This window comes from Salvia splendens, chromosome 9 (genome assembly GCF_004379255.2).
Source record: "Salvia splendens isolate huo1 chromosome 9, SspV2, whole genome shotgun sequence".
Lineage (NCBI taxonomy): Eukaryota > Viridiplantae > Streptophyta > Magnoliopsida > Lamiales > Lamiaceae > Salvia > Salvia splendens.
This window is the reverse complement of record NC_056040.1, coordinates 435,862-451,520: the sequence shown is the minus strand read 5'-3', so window position 1 is coordinate 451,520 and position 15,659 is coordinate 435,862. Positions and strand designations below refer to the sequence as shown.

Sequence of the window (15,659 nt, the reverse complement as noted above, 5' to 3'; positions counted from 1 at the left end):
GATTTATCTCGCGAGACGTATAGGCCTCCAACTCTTCGTTCATTTGTCGTTCGTACTCCTCAGCATCACCACCACTACTACCACCCGCGTTACTCATTTCACGTTGTTGCTCTTGTACAAAAATTAAGATGGAGGGAAAACTCGTTAAAACAAGTGGTGTGAATGAAAATGACGTGCAAATCGCGTATATATAGTGTTTTGAAAAATTTAAAAAAAATTGAGTTGGCCGATCGGGAGCCTGCAATGGCGGCCAGCCGACCGGCGAGCGGATCGGCCAGCGCCCGAAAATCAGCATCGGGTCGCCGATTTTTTTCGCCGAAATGGCGCTCGCCGGTTCCATTGGTTCGGCGAGCGGATCAGCCAGCGCCGAAAATCGGCTAGCCTGTCCGCTCGCCGCCATTAGAGATGCTCCAATGGTTCGGTTTAGAGATGCTCTAAACCGAAAATCGGCTAGCCTGTCCGCTCGCCGCCATTAGAGATGCTCGGGTCGCCGATTTTTTTGGGAAATTTTTAAAATTGGAATTTTTGCTTCTTGAAACCGGAATCTCACCAAATGTACCGACTTGTCCAATAGGTAGCAAGTAGCAACTTAATATTTTCCGGCAATTTGAGCGCGCCAAATAAAATGACGTATTATATGACCTTTATCACCTCAACGACTGATCTTGATTAATTTAGCCTTTTCATATGCACTATCTCAACAACCTTATCATTGTTGTTGAGCATGTTGTCAGCGTTACTCATCACGCCCCGATTGACTTGAAGAGCACAGACGGCGGTGAGCTACAGCGAATCCTCGATGATAATGTTGGTACACCTTATTAGGCCATTCACAATAGGAATAGCCCATCTAGCCCAGCCATAGCCTAGCCACAAACTCCTCCTGCCACATCATAAATAGCCCAGCCATAGCCTAGCCACATCATAAATAGCCCAGCCACATCAATAGCTACATCACTCAAAATTATATAAAACAAATAATTAACAATCACACAAAATACGCAATTTAATTTACGATACATATACGAGAAAATTCAATAATATTATTAAAATTTAAAAAGTACATTAATTAAAAAAAATTACATAATACAAGTGGTGCGAATGAAAATGACGGGCAAGTCGCGTATATATAGTGTTTCGGAAACAAAAAAAATTAAAAATTCGCGCTAGGCGGTGCACTAGGCGATCCGGACGCTGCAATAGCGCCTAGCGGATCGCCTAGCGCACCGCCTAGCGCCACGGAACCGCTGAGCGCTAGGCGGTTTTTTTTCGCGAAAATCGCTGGGCGGCTGCAATAGACCGCCTAGCGCCGGCGCTCGGCTAGGCGGTGCGCTAGGCGCCATTGTGGATGCTCTTATACATACAGGAATTTCAATTTATGTGTATTTTGAAACACGATAATTGATTTGGCATGACCAACACGGGATTTCATATTGCGTGATTTTCGTTTTAAATGTACGAAATTTTTTCCAATTTTGAAAATCTTTTTTCCATAATCTAAAAATAATTTAGAAAAAAAATTGAGATAATAATCATTATTGTATCAAGACTAGAGCCTCAATTTGGTCCTTAACATATTGCATTTTTTTATTTTGGTCTAAAATATTATCTTTTGAATTATTCTGTCCCTCACATTTGAAATCGGATCACATTTGGTTCATTTTGGACTGTTCCGTCAAATTTTATACGGTTTTAATTACCGGGTCACTGATTCGTCACTAACTGGGAGAAACTGATCCCTCACTAATCCGTCACTAATTGGGACTTTAGTCTAAATGTTGTCCAGTTCCAATTAATTAAATCAGAAATCAAATTAATACGATCTTAACAAATTAGAGTTCAATCTTTACCATTCTGGGGGCGCCATCGATCTCGGCAACCTCCATCCCGGTGACGATCATCCCCGGGACGACCTCCCGGGTGTGTCTCACGATGGCGTCCTCGGCCATGTTCATGTCGAGGGCCTTCATCCCGGGGACGGTGTTGATCATCCCGATGCTGCGGAGGCGCTTGACACCGGTGGCGCCGAAGGGGCCGTCGTGGCCGCACGAGCTCACGACGACCTTTGCCTTCATGACGTTGGGGTCCATACACGACTGGGTGTCGTGGTTCATCGACACGAAGGCCCAGTTCGTGACGACTACGACGACGCGGCCGGACTTGACGATAAGGTCCTCGACGGCGACGGCATTGAAGAGCTTGGCGTTGGGGGGGGGGGGGGGGGGCGAGGAGCTTGCTCATGATAGTGGAGGTGAAGAGGGTGGCGTGCTTGATGACCATGTAGTCGTCCTGCTCGTCGTAGGCGATGTGGAGCTCGTCCAGGAAACCGTGGGCGGACTTGCGGACGACAATGGCGGAGAAGAGCTGGCCGCCGAGCCACGCGCCGCCGCCGAGGCTGACGGATTGTTCGATGATGGCGACGTTGACGCTGGGGTTCTTGCTGAGCTCGTAGGCGCAGGAGAGGCCGGCGGAGCCGGTGCCGACGACCACGACGTCGATGTCGGCAAAGGTGATCATGTCGGTCATATAGCGGCGAGTCATCTCGCGGGAGACGACAGACTCCTTGATGGGGTTGAATTTGAAGGCGTCGAGGTTGTAAGTGGCGGCGGAGATGGTGGCGGAGGATTTTATGTGGCGGAGGGTGGATTTGATGGGGATGGGGGAGCTGTGGAAAGGGGATTTGGTGTGTGATTTGGAGAGGGAGGAGATGAGGGTGGTTGTTGCCATGGCTGTTATTGGTGAGTTAGTGATTTCTTGAGCAAGTTTTTGGTTTGAGAGAGTGGTAAGTGAGAGTAAGAGCGTGAATATATATATATATATATAGGGTTTTGATCTATGCAAAACTAGATTTAAATACAGAAACGCAGAACAATATCATAATTAGGACACTTTTAGGTCATAATTAGGTAATTTTTAGGTCATGCTAACAAAGCATGACCTAAAACGATCTTAGCATGACATTAAACCTAAATATTATAATATGACCTAAAATTGCTTAATTATGACCTTCCGTGTTTTTGGTTAATTATTGACCATTAGATCATCTAATCCTAGGGCCAAGATTTGGTCTGCATTTCTGGATTTAAACACATACTTATTTTGATCATCTCCCTATATATATATATATATATATATATATATATGGTTGTCTTATATACAAAACAATCTAAAGTGTATAACCTAGAACTACATTTCATCCATTGGATGAGGAAAAAGGATGGTCAAGATCAAATTTCATACATAATCACAATGCATCGGTTATAACCACCCTACTAATCATGTTTTCAATCCAAATTTGGCCTTGGTTCTACATTTAAGATTGGTTCTACATTTAAGAATGGTTTTATCTTGATCACAACCCTCTATATATATATATATATAAGACTAGTGATGGATTAGTGACGGATCAGTTTCTCTCAATTAGTGATGAATTTATGACCCGATAATTAAAACCATAAAAAATTTGACAGAACTGTCTAAAATGGACCAAATGTGATCTGATTTCAAATGTGAGAGACCAAATTGGGACTTTAGTACTGTATCAATCACCCCCTCGGAAAAGTCCAAAATTTCATGAAAAGTTCTCCATTTTCTACAGATCTATCAGAAGGTAATAAATCCAATTTCCCTAAAAAAGTTACCCATTTCCAGCCTCCGTGCATCGATCATATCGAAGAACACTACAATAAAGAACACAAACACACGCACCAAAATAATGCCCAAATTTTAGATTTTTTGTGGCAATCAATTCGTTGCGAGAATCCAGATAAATCCCCAATTGCTCGAGCCACCGCCAATGTTGCTGAGGGGAGGGGCTTTCTCGGCATGCAATGCCGCCGCAGCCGCCGATAACAGCGGCAATTGCAGATTTCCCGGCCTGATTCGCGCGCCGTGCTCAGCTCGGCCGCGGAGGGCGGCCTCACTGCGGGTGGCGGCGGTGGCGACGGGCGAGACAAAGAGCAAGGCGCAGGAGACGAGCCTAGCCGACCGCCTGCGGCTCGGCAGCTTGACCGAAGACGGCTTGTCGTATAAGGAGAAGTTCATAGTGCGGTGTTATGAGGTCGGGATTAACAAAACCGCCACGGTTGAAACCATAGCCAATCTATTGCAGGTGCTTCGCTAAAAAAATTAGCTGGTTTTAGTATATTTTTTTACTTGAATGGGTGTATTTGATCTGCAATTTTAGCTGATTTGGTGGAAGATTGCACATTTGGTGAGGCTTGAGGTGTGTTGAGCGTTAACGTGGGTGTTTCTTTTGAGCAAGATTGCATCTTTTGTGGTCTTTTTGGTGTTTGGTTTATAATTTGGCCTAATTCTTGTTTATCCTTTTTTTTAAATATGATTCATATTTGGGTTAATAAACATTGATATGATTGTAAACTAATTTCTCGAAATATTCATGCTTTGTTTGAAAAGATTAGAATTTGGAAAATTGTATTGGTTGAGAAGATTTGCTTGGTTTTTGAGAATATGTTTTCATACAATCGTTTCTCCTTGTCCATTGAATTATGGTGAATGTTTTGTTTACTGCAAATTTCTCTGTGTATAACTTGATTCATGAATCTGTCTTCGTTTTCTTTTTTTTTCATGACTTTGTTTGAATCGCGGAAAACATTTGGAGTGGAATAAACTGATGTTATAGCATATTGTTCTCACATCTTTTGTTGCCTGAATCTTGTGCGCATCATTTCATTGAGGCTAAATCAAACTATCTCCAACCTAGTACTTATTTTCGCGTTCTAATCGAGCAGGAGGTTGGTTGCAACCATGCTCAGTATGTTGGGTTCTCGACTGATGGATTTGCAACAACGCTTACTATGAGAAAATATCATCTCATATGGGTGACTGCTCGTATGCACATAGAGATCTACAAATACCCTGCCTGGTAGTGTAATTTGAGAATTTTAACTGCTGCCTAATAATTGCAAATTGGTTGCTGATGCTCTTATATGTGCTTTCACAATATTCATAATGAAACAGGAGTGATGTGGTTGAGATTGAGACATGGTGCCAAAGTGAAGGAAGGATAGGCACAAGACGTGATTGGATTCTCAAAGATTATACTACTGGTGAAGTCATTGGACGGGCAACTAGGTGCGTTGAAAATTTTATTCAAAATTTTAATATTTCGTACTAATCACTTGGAAACCTCTGTCTAATGATATAGTGGAACCTAATTCTGTTCTTAGCACTTGTTTCTTGTGGTGGTTGTACCTCTAGTTCGTGACACGCGACTAGTACTTTCATGATTTCAACAGTAATTGATGAGCCTTTATCATCTTTACTGTTTTGTTGCAGCAAGTGGGTGATGATGAACCAAGATACCAGGCGGCTGCAGAAAGTCACTGATGAAGTGCGTGACGAATATCTAGTTTATTGCCCCAAAACGCTTAGGTGAAGTCTTTCTTTCTGATTTACTCCTTCACTTGGTAGTTCTGCCTTAAGTTGCTCCAAAGTTCTGTGTATATTCTTTCAAGGATGTTGGTATATTGAATTTCTAGGCTGCTCCCGAAAATCTTTCGTGTTCTCTTGCATGAACAGCACGTGCAACTAACTGTCATATGTCTGTTAATTTGTTTGATGGCAGACTAGCTTTTCCAGAAGAGAATAATACTAGCTTGAAGAAAATAGCTAAACTCGATGACCCCGCTGATCATTACAAAGTCGGGCTTGTGGTAAGATCCTGGGGTTTTGCCAGATAATTCGAACTTTGTTTTCTTTTATCTGAAATAATGGGTGCGCCACTGTTTTCGCAGCCTAGAAGAGCTGATCTTGACATGAACCAGCATGTAAACAATGTCACCTACATTGGATGGGTTCTAGAGGTAGGTTAGTTAGTTAGTTAAATTTAGTATATTTCCTTCATTGTATGTTCTTGGAAATGGCTGTTTCTTGTTTGGAAATTAGATATTTTATTCTGAATTGTGAGTTTTCCCCCAACAGAGCATGCCTCAAGAGATCATCGACAGTCATGAGCTGCAGACTATAACGTTGGATTACAGGCGCGAATGCCAGCACGATGATGTAGTCGACTCCCTCACCAGCCCTGAGCCGGCCATAGACGGCAGCACAGTTCCAGGGCTTCAGGGAACCAACGGCTCTCTGGCTGCTGCAAGAGATGAGAACGACCGCCTTCAGTTTCTGCATCTCCTGAGATTGTCGAAAGAAGGTTCTGAGATCAACCGGGGGCGCACTGAGTGGCGGAAGAAACCCGCAAAGAGATGAGCCTGTTTCGTTTCGCCTCCCCTTCGACTCATCCCCAGAGGTAATATTATGAAGTTCCCCGTTGGTTGTTCGTTCCTTCTATTGCCAATAGGCATCTTGTAACTCTATGCTTTTCGTTATCTCCGATGATTTTGTATGATGTTTTTTAGTCTTTGTTGATCCAGGTGATTGAATTCTAGTATGTTTCTTGTGAGAACGTCAAACATTTGTCGAAATTTCAGTTCTTTTGTTCTCTTTTATGATTGATGTTTTGTTATGACAATATATCAAAGATCAATTCTTCAGAGGCATCAATGTTGCTCCAAATTTTGAAAATTCAGTGATTATATGGTAGTAGTATATTTCATTACAACAAGAGAGAGAGAGAGAGAGAGAGAGAATGAAAGAATCTAGGAGAAACTGGACATTAGGAAGACTAAAACTAAGTTGACGTAACCCCTGAACGACAGACATGGCAACTACGATCACGACACAAAGACGATACATGTTCGCCACCCTTTCTCGTCTTCTTCCTCTTTCTCTACCACCACGCACAGCAACCCTTCCGCATTCGAAGGTTAAGAAAACAAACGTAAGATTGAATCGAACGGCTAAGACAGATGAAATGGATGTACAACGAACCTTAGGTTGGTCCTTCTGTATCTCGGGCGTGCCATAACACGGATGTCTGGGAGTCCCAGAGACATTCCCAGCTCCGGTATTCCTCTCTTCACGCACTTTTTTGAAAATGTGCGTGAAGTTCTCTGCCGCCTGAGGGTTGTTCTCATCCCACTCGCCAAATCTTGGCACGGCCGCACCTTTGTCGGGCTGCCATTGCAACAGCGTTTGCTTAATAAGGTGAAAATACGTTTCAAACATTGAATTCTTAGTAAGAAAAACTCACACTCTCATCGCCTCGACTAGTTGGCCTTAGCTTGGATCTCCCAGAGGTGCCATGGCTACTATTATCATGGCTTTTACCTTCCCAAGCTGGTGAACTGCTGCCCAGCCCTCCCACGACTTTCCTCTGGTGAAGAGGCGAGCGGTCGAAGCTCTGCTCGGATCCTGCACTGGCTCGGGCAGGGCGGGCAACCCTCTGCCCCCTGCCACTGTAGCTCGATTCGCTTACAGCCCTTGGACCTGGATTTTCACTGGAGTTGCGGGAATCGACATCTTCCTCTTTGCTCAATCTACGTTCAGGCCTTGACCCCGTTGCTCCCCTCCTGTCGGGCTCGCCTCGTGCGGAGCATCGGGGTCGGGGAATGTGGCCGGATTTTCCACTGGATCGTTCGGAATGATCATTTTCCCACCTTTGTTTTTCCTTGCTTTTTCGAAATATACGGTGTAAGGAACGTTGTCTTGGTTCTCCCAGTTGCCAAATTTGGGAACGTTTGAACGCTGCTTATTAGCATTATTCGATTAGATGCAGACATTGAGAAAGTATGAATTTTTAAGTTCAATCTCCAAATAATCATGATGCATCAATGAATCTTCCTCAAACAAAATGTGAATAGTAGTACTATTAATCACTGTGAATTTCTACACGTTTGGACAAAACTACAACCAATGCACAAATACATACACGAAGCAGATCTGACCATCAAACTACCATAATTCATTGAACTAACGTAACAGAAGCTATATTAGCTGAGGATGGAAAAATATGAAGAGAGAGAAAGCGACTGATTAAAAAACACTGCCAAAATAAGATGAATTCCGTAGCTAAGTATTCATATCCGAAATATAGAGATTTAGACGTCACCACGGTTCGGGAACCGGCGGTTCACGGTTCGGAACCGCCGGTTCCGGTTCGAAAAAAAATGGAACCGGAACCGAACCGGCCAAGGATCGGCGGTTCCGGTTCCGGAACCGTGAACCGCCGGTTCACGTGAACCGCGGAACCGCCTAAGTTTGCCCGGTTCCGGGCCGGTTCATCCGGTTCGGCGGTTTTTTTTTGCATTTTAAATTTGTAATTCAAGTAAAATATGTAGATATATTTGCATAAATAAAATTAGAATAAAGCGATGTTCAAATGCAATTTTATTGATACAAATTACAACTTTAAAATTACAAATTACAACTTAAAATTTAAAAATTACAACTTTAAAATTACAAATTACAACTTTAAAATTACAAATTACAACTTTAAAATTGCAAACTACAAACAACTTTAAAATTACAAATTACAACTTAAAATTTACAAATTACATCTTAAAATTACAAATTACAACTTATTACTTAACATTACAAATTACAACTTTAAAACTACAAATTACAACAATTACAAATCGAAAAATTTAAATACAAGTTACTTACAACAATTACAAATCGAAAAATTTAAATACAAGTTACAACAATTACAAATCGAAAATTTTAAATACAAGTTACAACAATTACAAGTTACAACAATTACAAATTTACAACTTACAAGTGTTGACAAAAAAGACTTAGAAGATCATTAAAAGATATTCCTCATTTGATAAGTATCTTATTGGTGAAAAAGTGGGTATCTTTGGGGCAGATGGTACTGGAACACAAATTTATATATGGAATCTGGATGAATGAGGATAAGATTATAGTTTAAAATGGGAAGCTAGGTTCACTGGCGGGAGTTCGTTTCATCGTCGGACTCAGATGAATATACCACCCTGATGGCCTGATGAAACGAACTCCCGCCAGTGAACCCAGCTTCCCATTTTAAACTATAATCTGATCCCCATTCATCCAGATTCCATATATAAATTTGTGTTCCAGTACCATCTGCCCCAAAGATACCCACTTTTTTCACCAATAAGATACTTATCAAATGGAGAATAGAGAAATTGAGATTGAGAGAGAAATTCTTATTAACACAGTTACACAAGAATGGGGTGAGTAGAAATGAAGAGGATTGGGAGGTATTTATAGGGGAAAATTGTAATTTTAAAAAAAAAAATTGAAAAACATGGCGGAAACCGCCGGTTTACCGCCGGAACAGCCGGTCTACCGCCGGAACCGCCGGTTTTCGGCGGAAACCGGCGGTTTAGGCGTCCGTTTGAATTTTCAAAATTTGGAAAAAACGGCGGGAACCGCTGGAACCGCCGGTTTTCGCCCATGGTTTCGGTCAAATCTGGCGGCCGCGGGCCCGGTTTCTGAAAAGGCTAGGAGTAGGCCTGAAATTGTGCCGGGAACCGCCGAACCGGCGGTTCCGGCAAAACCGGCGGTTCCGAACCGCCGGTTACGGCTTACGGTTACCGAAAAATTGGAACCGGAACCGGCCCGGCCGAACCGGCGGTTCCGGTGCCGGTTCGAACCGCCGCCGACGGTTCCGGTTCCGGTTCAGAACCGCCGGTGACGGTTCCGGGCCGGTTCGTCCGGTTCGGTTCGGATTGGGGACCTCTAAGATTTCGTATTGGAAGAAATTGAAAATCGTGAACTTACAGCCATTGGATGCGGTGGAGAAGCAGAATTGGAGTTAAAGCCGATGTAATTATTGGAATCTTGAATTTAAGAGTGTTTAAGATGCTCGGTCAACGAAATTTGACCGGTAATAAATATGACGAGACATTTAATTCGAGGAAATTAAATGATATTGCGTCGATCTACGTTCCGCGTAGATGACCGTAGTATACTCACTTTCTCAAATCCGATTCCCGGTGAGTGAGAAATATTGGGTTAAAGTTGGTCACATTGTAGCTTTGATAAAGCTATGAAATGAAAGCCTAGGGAGTAATTAACTAGTGTTAATTATCCCACATATGAGGTGAGACATATCTTTAAATGTGTATTTATTAAGTGACTTACTACACTTAATAGTATAGTGGACTAAGATGGGTTGAAGAGCCCACACGCGAGTCGAGCCGCGCCCTTGCCCTTGCCCTTGGCAATTGGGCTTCTCCCTGGACCCAAGCTTAATGTTTTGGACCAACGCTTGGTCAACCTGTATATGCAAAAGATTGAACAAGGCTTGGTGCTTGGGCTTGTCCCTAGACCCAAGCTTAATGTTTTGGACCAACGCTTGGTCAACCTGCATATGCAGAAGATTGAACAACTTGGCACGCTGTGACTTGATCGACAACTTGATCAACTCGGCATGCAGCGGCTTGATCAACTGTGTTGACATCAACTTGATCAAGCCACGTAGTGAAGTCCACACGCGACGGATGAACTGGGGGTGTACAACGTCCAGGTTCAAGGTCGACCACTCCTGCTTCCAAATTCGTAACGGCTGGAGGTTGCTTTGGCTTGTCCCTGGACCCAAACTTAATGTTTTGGACCAACACTTGGTCAACCTACATATGCAGAAGATTGAACAACTTGGCACGTTGTCACTTGATCGACAACTTGATCAACTCGGCATGCAGCGGCTTGATCAGCTGTGTTGACATCAACTTGATCAAGCCACGTAGTGAAGTCCACACGCGACGGATGAACTGGGCGTGTACAACGTCCAGGTTTAAGGTCGACCACTCCTGCTTCCAAATTCATAACAACTGGCGGTTATAGCCACGCCATGATGACTGCCATCAAGGCTGAGATAACCCCTGCAGTGGACTAGGCCTATAAATAGGCTAGTCATTCCTTGCATCAAATACAATCAGAACATACACATAAGCATCATACTCTCTCTGCATAGTCTTTCTTCTCGAAGCTCTGCCCTCTCCTCTTCCAGTTCGCCGGAGCTCTGCTGATAGCGGTGCTGGTTCACCAGAGACGCTGTCGTTTTATCTTTGGGGACGACACGCCAAACCGAGAGCACTACCGGGGCGTATCTCGTCTTGCGGAAAGAGGACTTTCCTCGACTCGGCTAAGTTTGATTTCAAGTTTACAGTTTCGTTTTTTCATTGTATTTTCCATGGGCGGATCCAGCTTGCAAGGTGCTGGGGCAATTGCCCCTCCTCACCCCTACCTCACTCTTATAAATTTACATATAAATTTCCAATTATATACTCTAATTATACTAATTGCCCCTTCTTAAATAGATAAATTTTTCCTATATACAAAATTTTGCCCCTTCTCAGATGAAATCCTAGCTACGCCCCTGGTATTTTCAGTTTCAGTTCTTCCTTCTTGGGTTGTATTACGTCCGGTTTTTGTTTATCTCTTGTAATTCCAGTTATCCTACAACAGTAATTCGACGGGTAGATGACACTTTTAGATCAACCTAGCTCGCGGAAATCTGCAGAAGGAAAAATTCTTCAGCATCGAATTTGTAGCAGTGAAGAGAGAGGGAGCATAATGAAGATAGAGAGAGAGGAATACACAATGCTGACGGATGGAGAGAGGGGTCTATATACCATCAACTGGCGCAACCAGTTGTGGATTTGACTATTCGCCTTAGGCCATCCGCAACGCTGTCTCTTAACCGTCTAATCTATTCACTATTCATGGGCCCCACTGTACTTTTCATCCCATCTCTTAACTAAGAGACAACACCTGCAACCCTCCATCTCTTAATCATCTCTTAACCATCTCATCCTTTAACTATTCATTCAATTTCATTTTTTATTTTTATTTCCAACAAATTCAATTAATAAAAACACACTTCACTAAATAAAATAAAATTACAGCTTAAAATTCTAAAAAAATAAAAAACCACATTAATAAAATCCTAAAAAAATAAAAAAATATATAATTTAAAATCTTCTGATTCTTCTTCTTCTTCTACGTCGATCTTCTTTTAGCGATTCTTCCATTATTCGACGCATTTGCTCAAATGGATCCATGAATGGATTAAATTTGGGAGAAGAATAATGTTTTGAGATGAAGAATGTAGAGTGTTTGAGTGAGAATAAAGAGTTTTTTTATAGTGGATTAATTTGTGGAAATGATTTGATATTTATAGAAGTGATTGATGGCTTTAAAAAAATACAAAAAATTAAAAATTTATAAAAAACGGCTAGTATATTTTTGGAATTTTTTTTAAGTTTCGAATTTGTTCTGAATTTTTTTTAAAAAAAAAAAATTTTTTCGGATAAAAACGACTCCTACTCGCGGGTCGGCGAGTGGGCGTCACGGACGAACCGGAGCTCGCCACATCGCCAACGCGCGTGGGGAGCTGTCTCGCCAACCGTCCCTCCGGGACGAGACACCCGACGAGACGAGACCGAGACGGGACGCTGCAACGCGTCTCTTAACCGTCTCGTCTCGGAGAGACGAGATAAGAGACGGTTAAGAGATGCGTTGCGGATGCTCTTCTTCCACTCTCTCGTTCATCTCAACAAAGGATCTAATTGGTTGAGTGACGAAAGTAACAAAAGAAAACCATAATTCAAAATTTCGTAACTACTTCAACATGTGTCTTTACATGAGACTATATGAGTTCTTCGTATTTTGTTAATAATTTTCTCAAATACGAGTCATTCCTTAGTTTAATACTCCCTCCGTCCCCGAATAAGAGTCGTTAATTTCCATTTTGGGCCGTCCCCCATTAAGAGTCATTCTTCATTTTTACCATAAATGGTAGTAGGCTCCACATTCCACTATCTCACTCCACTCACATTTTATTATAAAACCAATAAAAAAATATGGGTCTCACATTTCACTAACCTTTTCAACCAACTTTTCTCTACATTTCTTAAAACTCGTGCCCCCGGTCAAAGAGCGACTCCTATTAAGGGACGGAGTGAATAATAATTTTCTCAAATACGAGTCATTCCTTAGTGTAATAAGTAGGATATATCCAGTCATATTCAACTGTCTGAGTTATTTTGTTATCATGTCATGTCACATCACATCTAGCGGCATATTCACGGTCTACAACATATTAGTAGTTTTTACGAGAATATTTATGTACTACCTCATGACTATGTTAAGGAATGTCTTTCCTTAATGGTCGGAATCCTCACAATCAAGAAACAGAGACCGTAGTCGTTGAGCGCCCAAGAGGTTTGGGTCGGCGATGACGTCGGTCGAGGGGGGTGTTGGGCGCGAGAGAGGTTCTCGTCGGCAGCGATAAAGACGTTTCTTGATGCACAATTAATTGAGCCAAGTAAATAATTTCATAGATTGATTGACTGAATATTATGGAAGACTCCAAATATATTTATAATATGTGTGGATACAAAAAGATATGTTAAATTCCTATAATATCTAAACAAAATAATAAAAGAAGATATGCTAAATCCATATAATATCTAAACTAGATAAGACTCGTATCAACTCCCACACGGTTAAAATCCACCTTGTCCTCAAGGTGGAAACCACGGAGCAACGAAGAGTTGAAAGAAAAAGCTTTGGCGATTTATCTCCTCCGGGTTCAAATGTAAACGTGCACGGTCGTTGTTTCAATCTCCAATAACCTACTATTGAATAATCGATGTAAACATCCTCAATGAACATCCTCATGATCGTAACATGAAATGGCTTGTTATCAAGTTCCCCTATCCTCTTCACACCCATAGGAGAGTATATGGACTTGTCTTTCAACCCATTAACCGTATCTTCGCGAGCATCCTGTAGCTCATCGTGTACCGATTATGGAGCTTCTCTGGTATTGAAGGAGACACGAGGGACCATGTATCTGTATTCACTCCCTTCACAGATGTCTTTGCGAGACAACCATCAAAATCAAATGTTGCAATTTTACTTGGATCATGAAGACCATCATCGTCATCAATTTTATCCACCTCTATAGCTCGTACTTCTGCATCTACTAATTTCTTCTCATTGAGCCGCAAGTCAACTTGATTCAACACTTTTAAATCACCCTCAATTCCCAAGTATTTCTCTTCACAAGAAGCAAGCTTGTAGCGGAGTGGAGGCTCGGGGGACGCAGACAGGAGGGCGGGCGTTGGAGCAGGGGCTGCTTCACAGTAGTGGGCAATTCGAGGCAGGCCTCAGCTTGACGGAGGTGAGTCGTAGGATGGCCGCAGGATGGCGATCGTTGCTGATCCATGTGCAGCGGCGGGGGCCGGTGGCGTTGCTGCGCGGCGGTGACTTGGCTGTGGTTGTTGGTCGAGCACGTGCTGTAGTGGTGGCTTCTGGTCGAGAACGAGTTGTGGATGTGTGGGGGTACGGGGGCTTGGGAATGTGGGGTGCCTCGATCCGGAATAGAAGTCCACATAGTGTTGTTGTTCGGACTCGTCCATCCCCAGGTGGTCGAAATAATAATCGACCCTCGAAATCCAATTCGTCGCGTCTGATCCGTCGAAGTGAGGAGCCTTCATGTAAAGCTCTTTCGGTCTCTCTGTCCTGCGGGTACCGTAATCTTGCCGATGGAGGGGTGAGTCCCAAGACGTCGGGTGGCGGTACTCCCGAAAACTCGTGTCGACATCCCCCAGATATCGGTCCCGCGGCCTATCCCAGCACGTGCGGTGCCGAGGCTCGGGGCGATCGTGGTACGACGCCCGATGAACGTTCTGCTGCGAAAAACGGTCGTCGCGCCAATGTAATGCGCGGGCAGCGCCTCGTCGACGACGGATATCCCCACCACGGTCGCGTAGTCCGTGGATGAAAGGCCGATGGACATCGTAGTCTTCCGCCCAAGCGTCACGCGGGGAGTGATACCCCTCGTCATCAAGTTCGTCCGAGAAATAAGGGGGGATCAGGTTCGGGAATGCGCGGAGCTTCCAACTTCTCCAGCCTGAGTTCCATTCTGTCAAATCGTGCCAAGATCTTCTCCGACCTGGTGGAGGAAATCGCGGCTGTTCTTGCCACATCGTGCGGCGCCTCGGCCGCCTGGAAATCACGCCGCGGATATCGCTGCTGATCGTCACCGCATGAAGCCCTTGTGGACGCGCGGCGCGAAGAGTCTCCGATTAGGACTTGCGCATTGCGTCCAGTGAGGAGCCCCGTCGGCGGTATACGTTCATCCGATCCAGCCATGGTGAGTACGCAATGAAAGCACCAGTTGTTAAGGAATGTCTTTCCTTAACGGTCGGAATCCTCACAATCAAGAAACAGAGACCGTAGTCGTCGAGCGCCCAAGAGGTTTGGGTCGGCGATGACGTCGGTCGAGGGGGGTGCTGGGCGCGAGAGAGGTTCTCGTCGGCAGCGATAAAGACGTTTCTTGATGCACAATTAATTGAGCCAAGTAAATAATTTCATAGATTGATTGACTGAATATTATGGAAGACTCCACACATATTTATAATATGTGTGGATACAAAAAGATATGTTAAATCCCTATAATATCTAAACAAAATAATAAAAGAGGATATGCTAAATCTATATAATATCTAAACTAGATAAGGCTCGTATCAGACTATCACTTGCAGTGGTACATTCAGCTCGAGCATGACGTTTGCTCATGTTAGATTGTACGGGACTAGATGCCTCAAAAGATACATTGGAGTTGATTATGGAGTAAAGATAAAGTTTAAATGTTTCACCAAGCAAATATTTCAAAAATAAAACATACTGTAATATCTCGTTCGGAATATAAAACATTAAAGTGAAGAATAATTTTTCTCTCATAATAAAAGAGTTTGGATCATCGAAGTTTATACATACTAGATGCTTATATTTTTTATACT

General features: G+C 43.2%; 1 protein-coding gene and 2 pseudogenes across 1 annotated transcript; 1 reads left to right on the top strand and 2 right to left on the bottom strand.

Annotated features, from left to right (window-relative positions):
* Positions 1-1,832: 1,832 nt before the first annotated feature.
* Positions 1,833-2,730, bottom strand: LOC121748048 (annotated as a pseudogene).
* Positions 2,731-3,607: 877 nt separating this feature from the next.
* Positions 3,608-6,464, top strand: LOC121748946 (oleoyl-acyl carrier protein thioesterase, chloroplastic-like). Its single transcript, XM_042143534.1, has 7 exons — positions 3,608-4,111; positions 4,752-4,885; positions 4,981-5,094; positions 5,299-5,394; positions 5,588-5,675; positions 5,757-5,825; positions 5,944-6,464. Exons 1-7 carry the CDS (start codon positions 3,797-3,799, stop codon positions 6,223-6,225), a joined length of 1,098 nt encoding a protein of 365 aa, XP_041999468.1. The 5' UTR covers positions 3,608-3,796; the 3' UTR covers positions 6,226-6,464.
* A 225-nt stretch (positions 6,465-6,689) lies between these two features.
* On the bottom strand, positions 6,690-13,584 carry LOC121748047 (annotated as a pseudogene).
* Positions 13,585-15,659: the final 2,075 nt, after the last annotated feature.

Bases quoted from the DNA above. Each gene is read 5' to 3' on its own strand.
- LOC121748946 (XM_042143534.1), top strand. From the start codon at position 3,797: ATGTTGCTGAGGGGAGGGGCTTTCTCGGCATGCAATGCCGCCGCAGCC. The intron at 4,886-4,980 runs GTAGTGTAATTT...ATAATGAAACAG, and splicing joins ATCTACAAATACCCTGCCTG to GAGTGATGTGGTTGAGATTG. The intron at 5,095-5,298 runs GTGCGTTGAAAA...GTTTTGTTGCAG, and splicing joins GTCATTGGACGGGCAACTAG to CAAGTGGGTGATGATGAACC.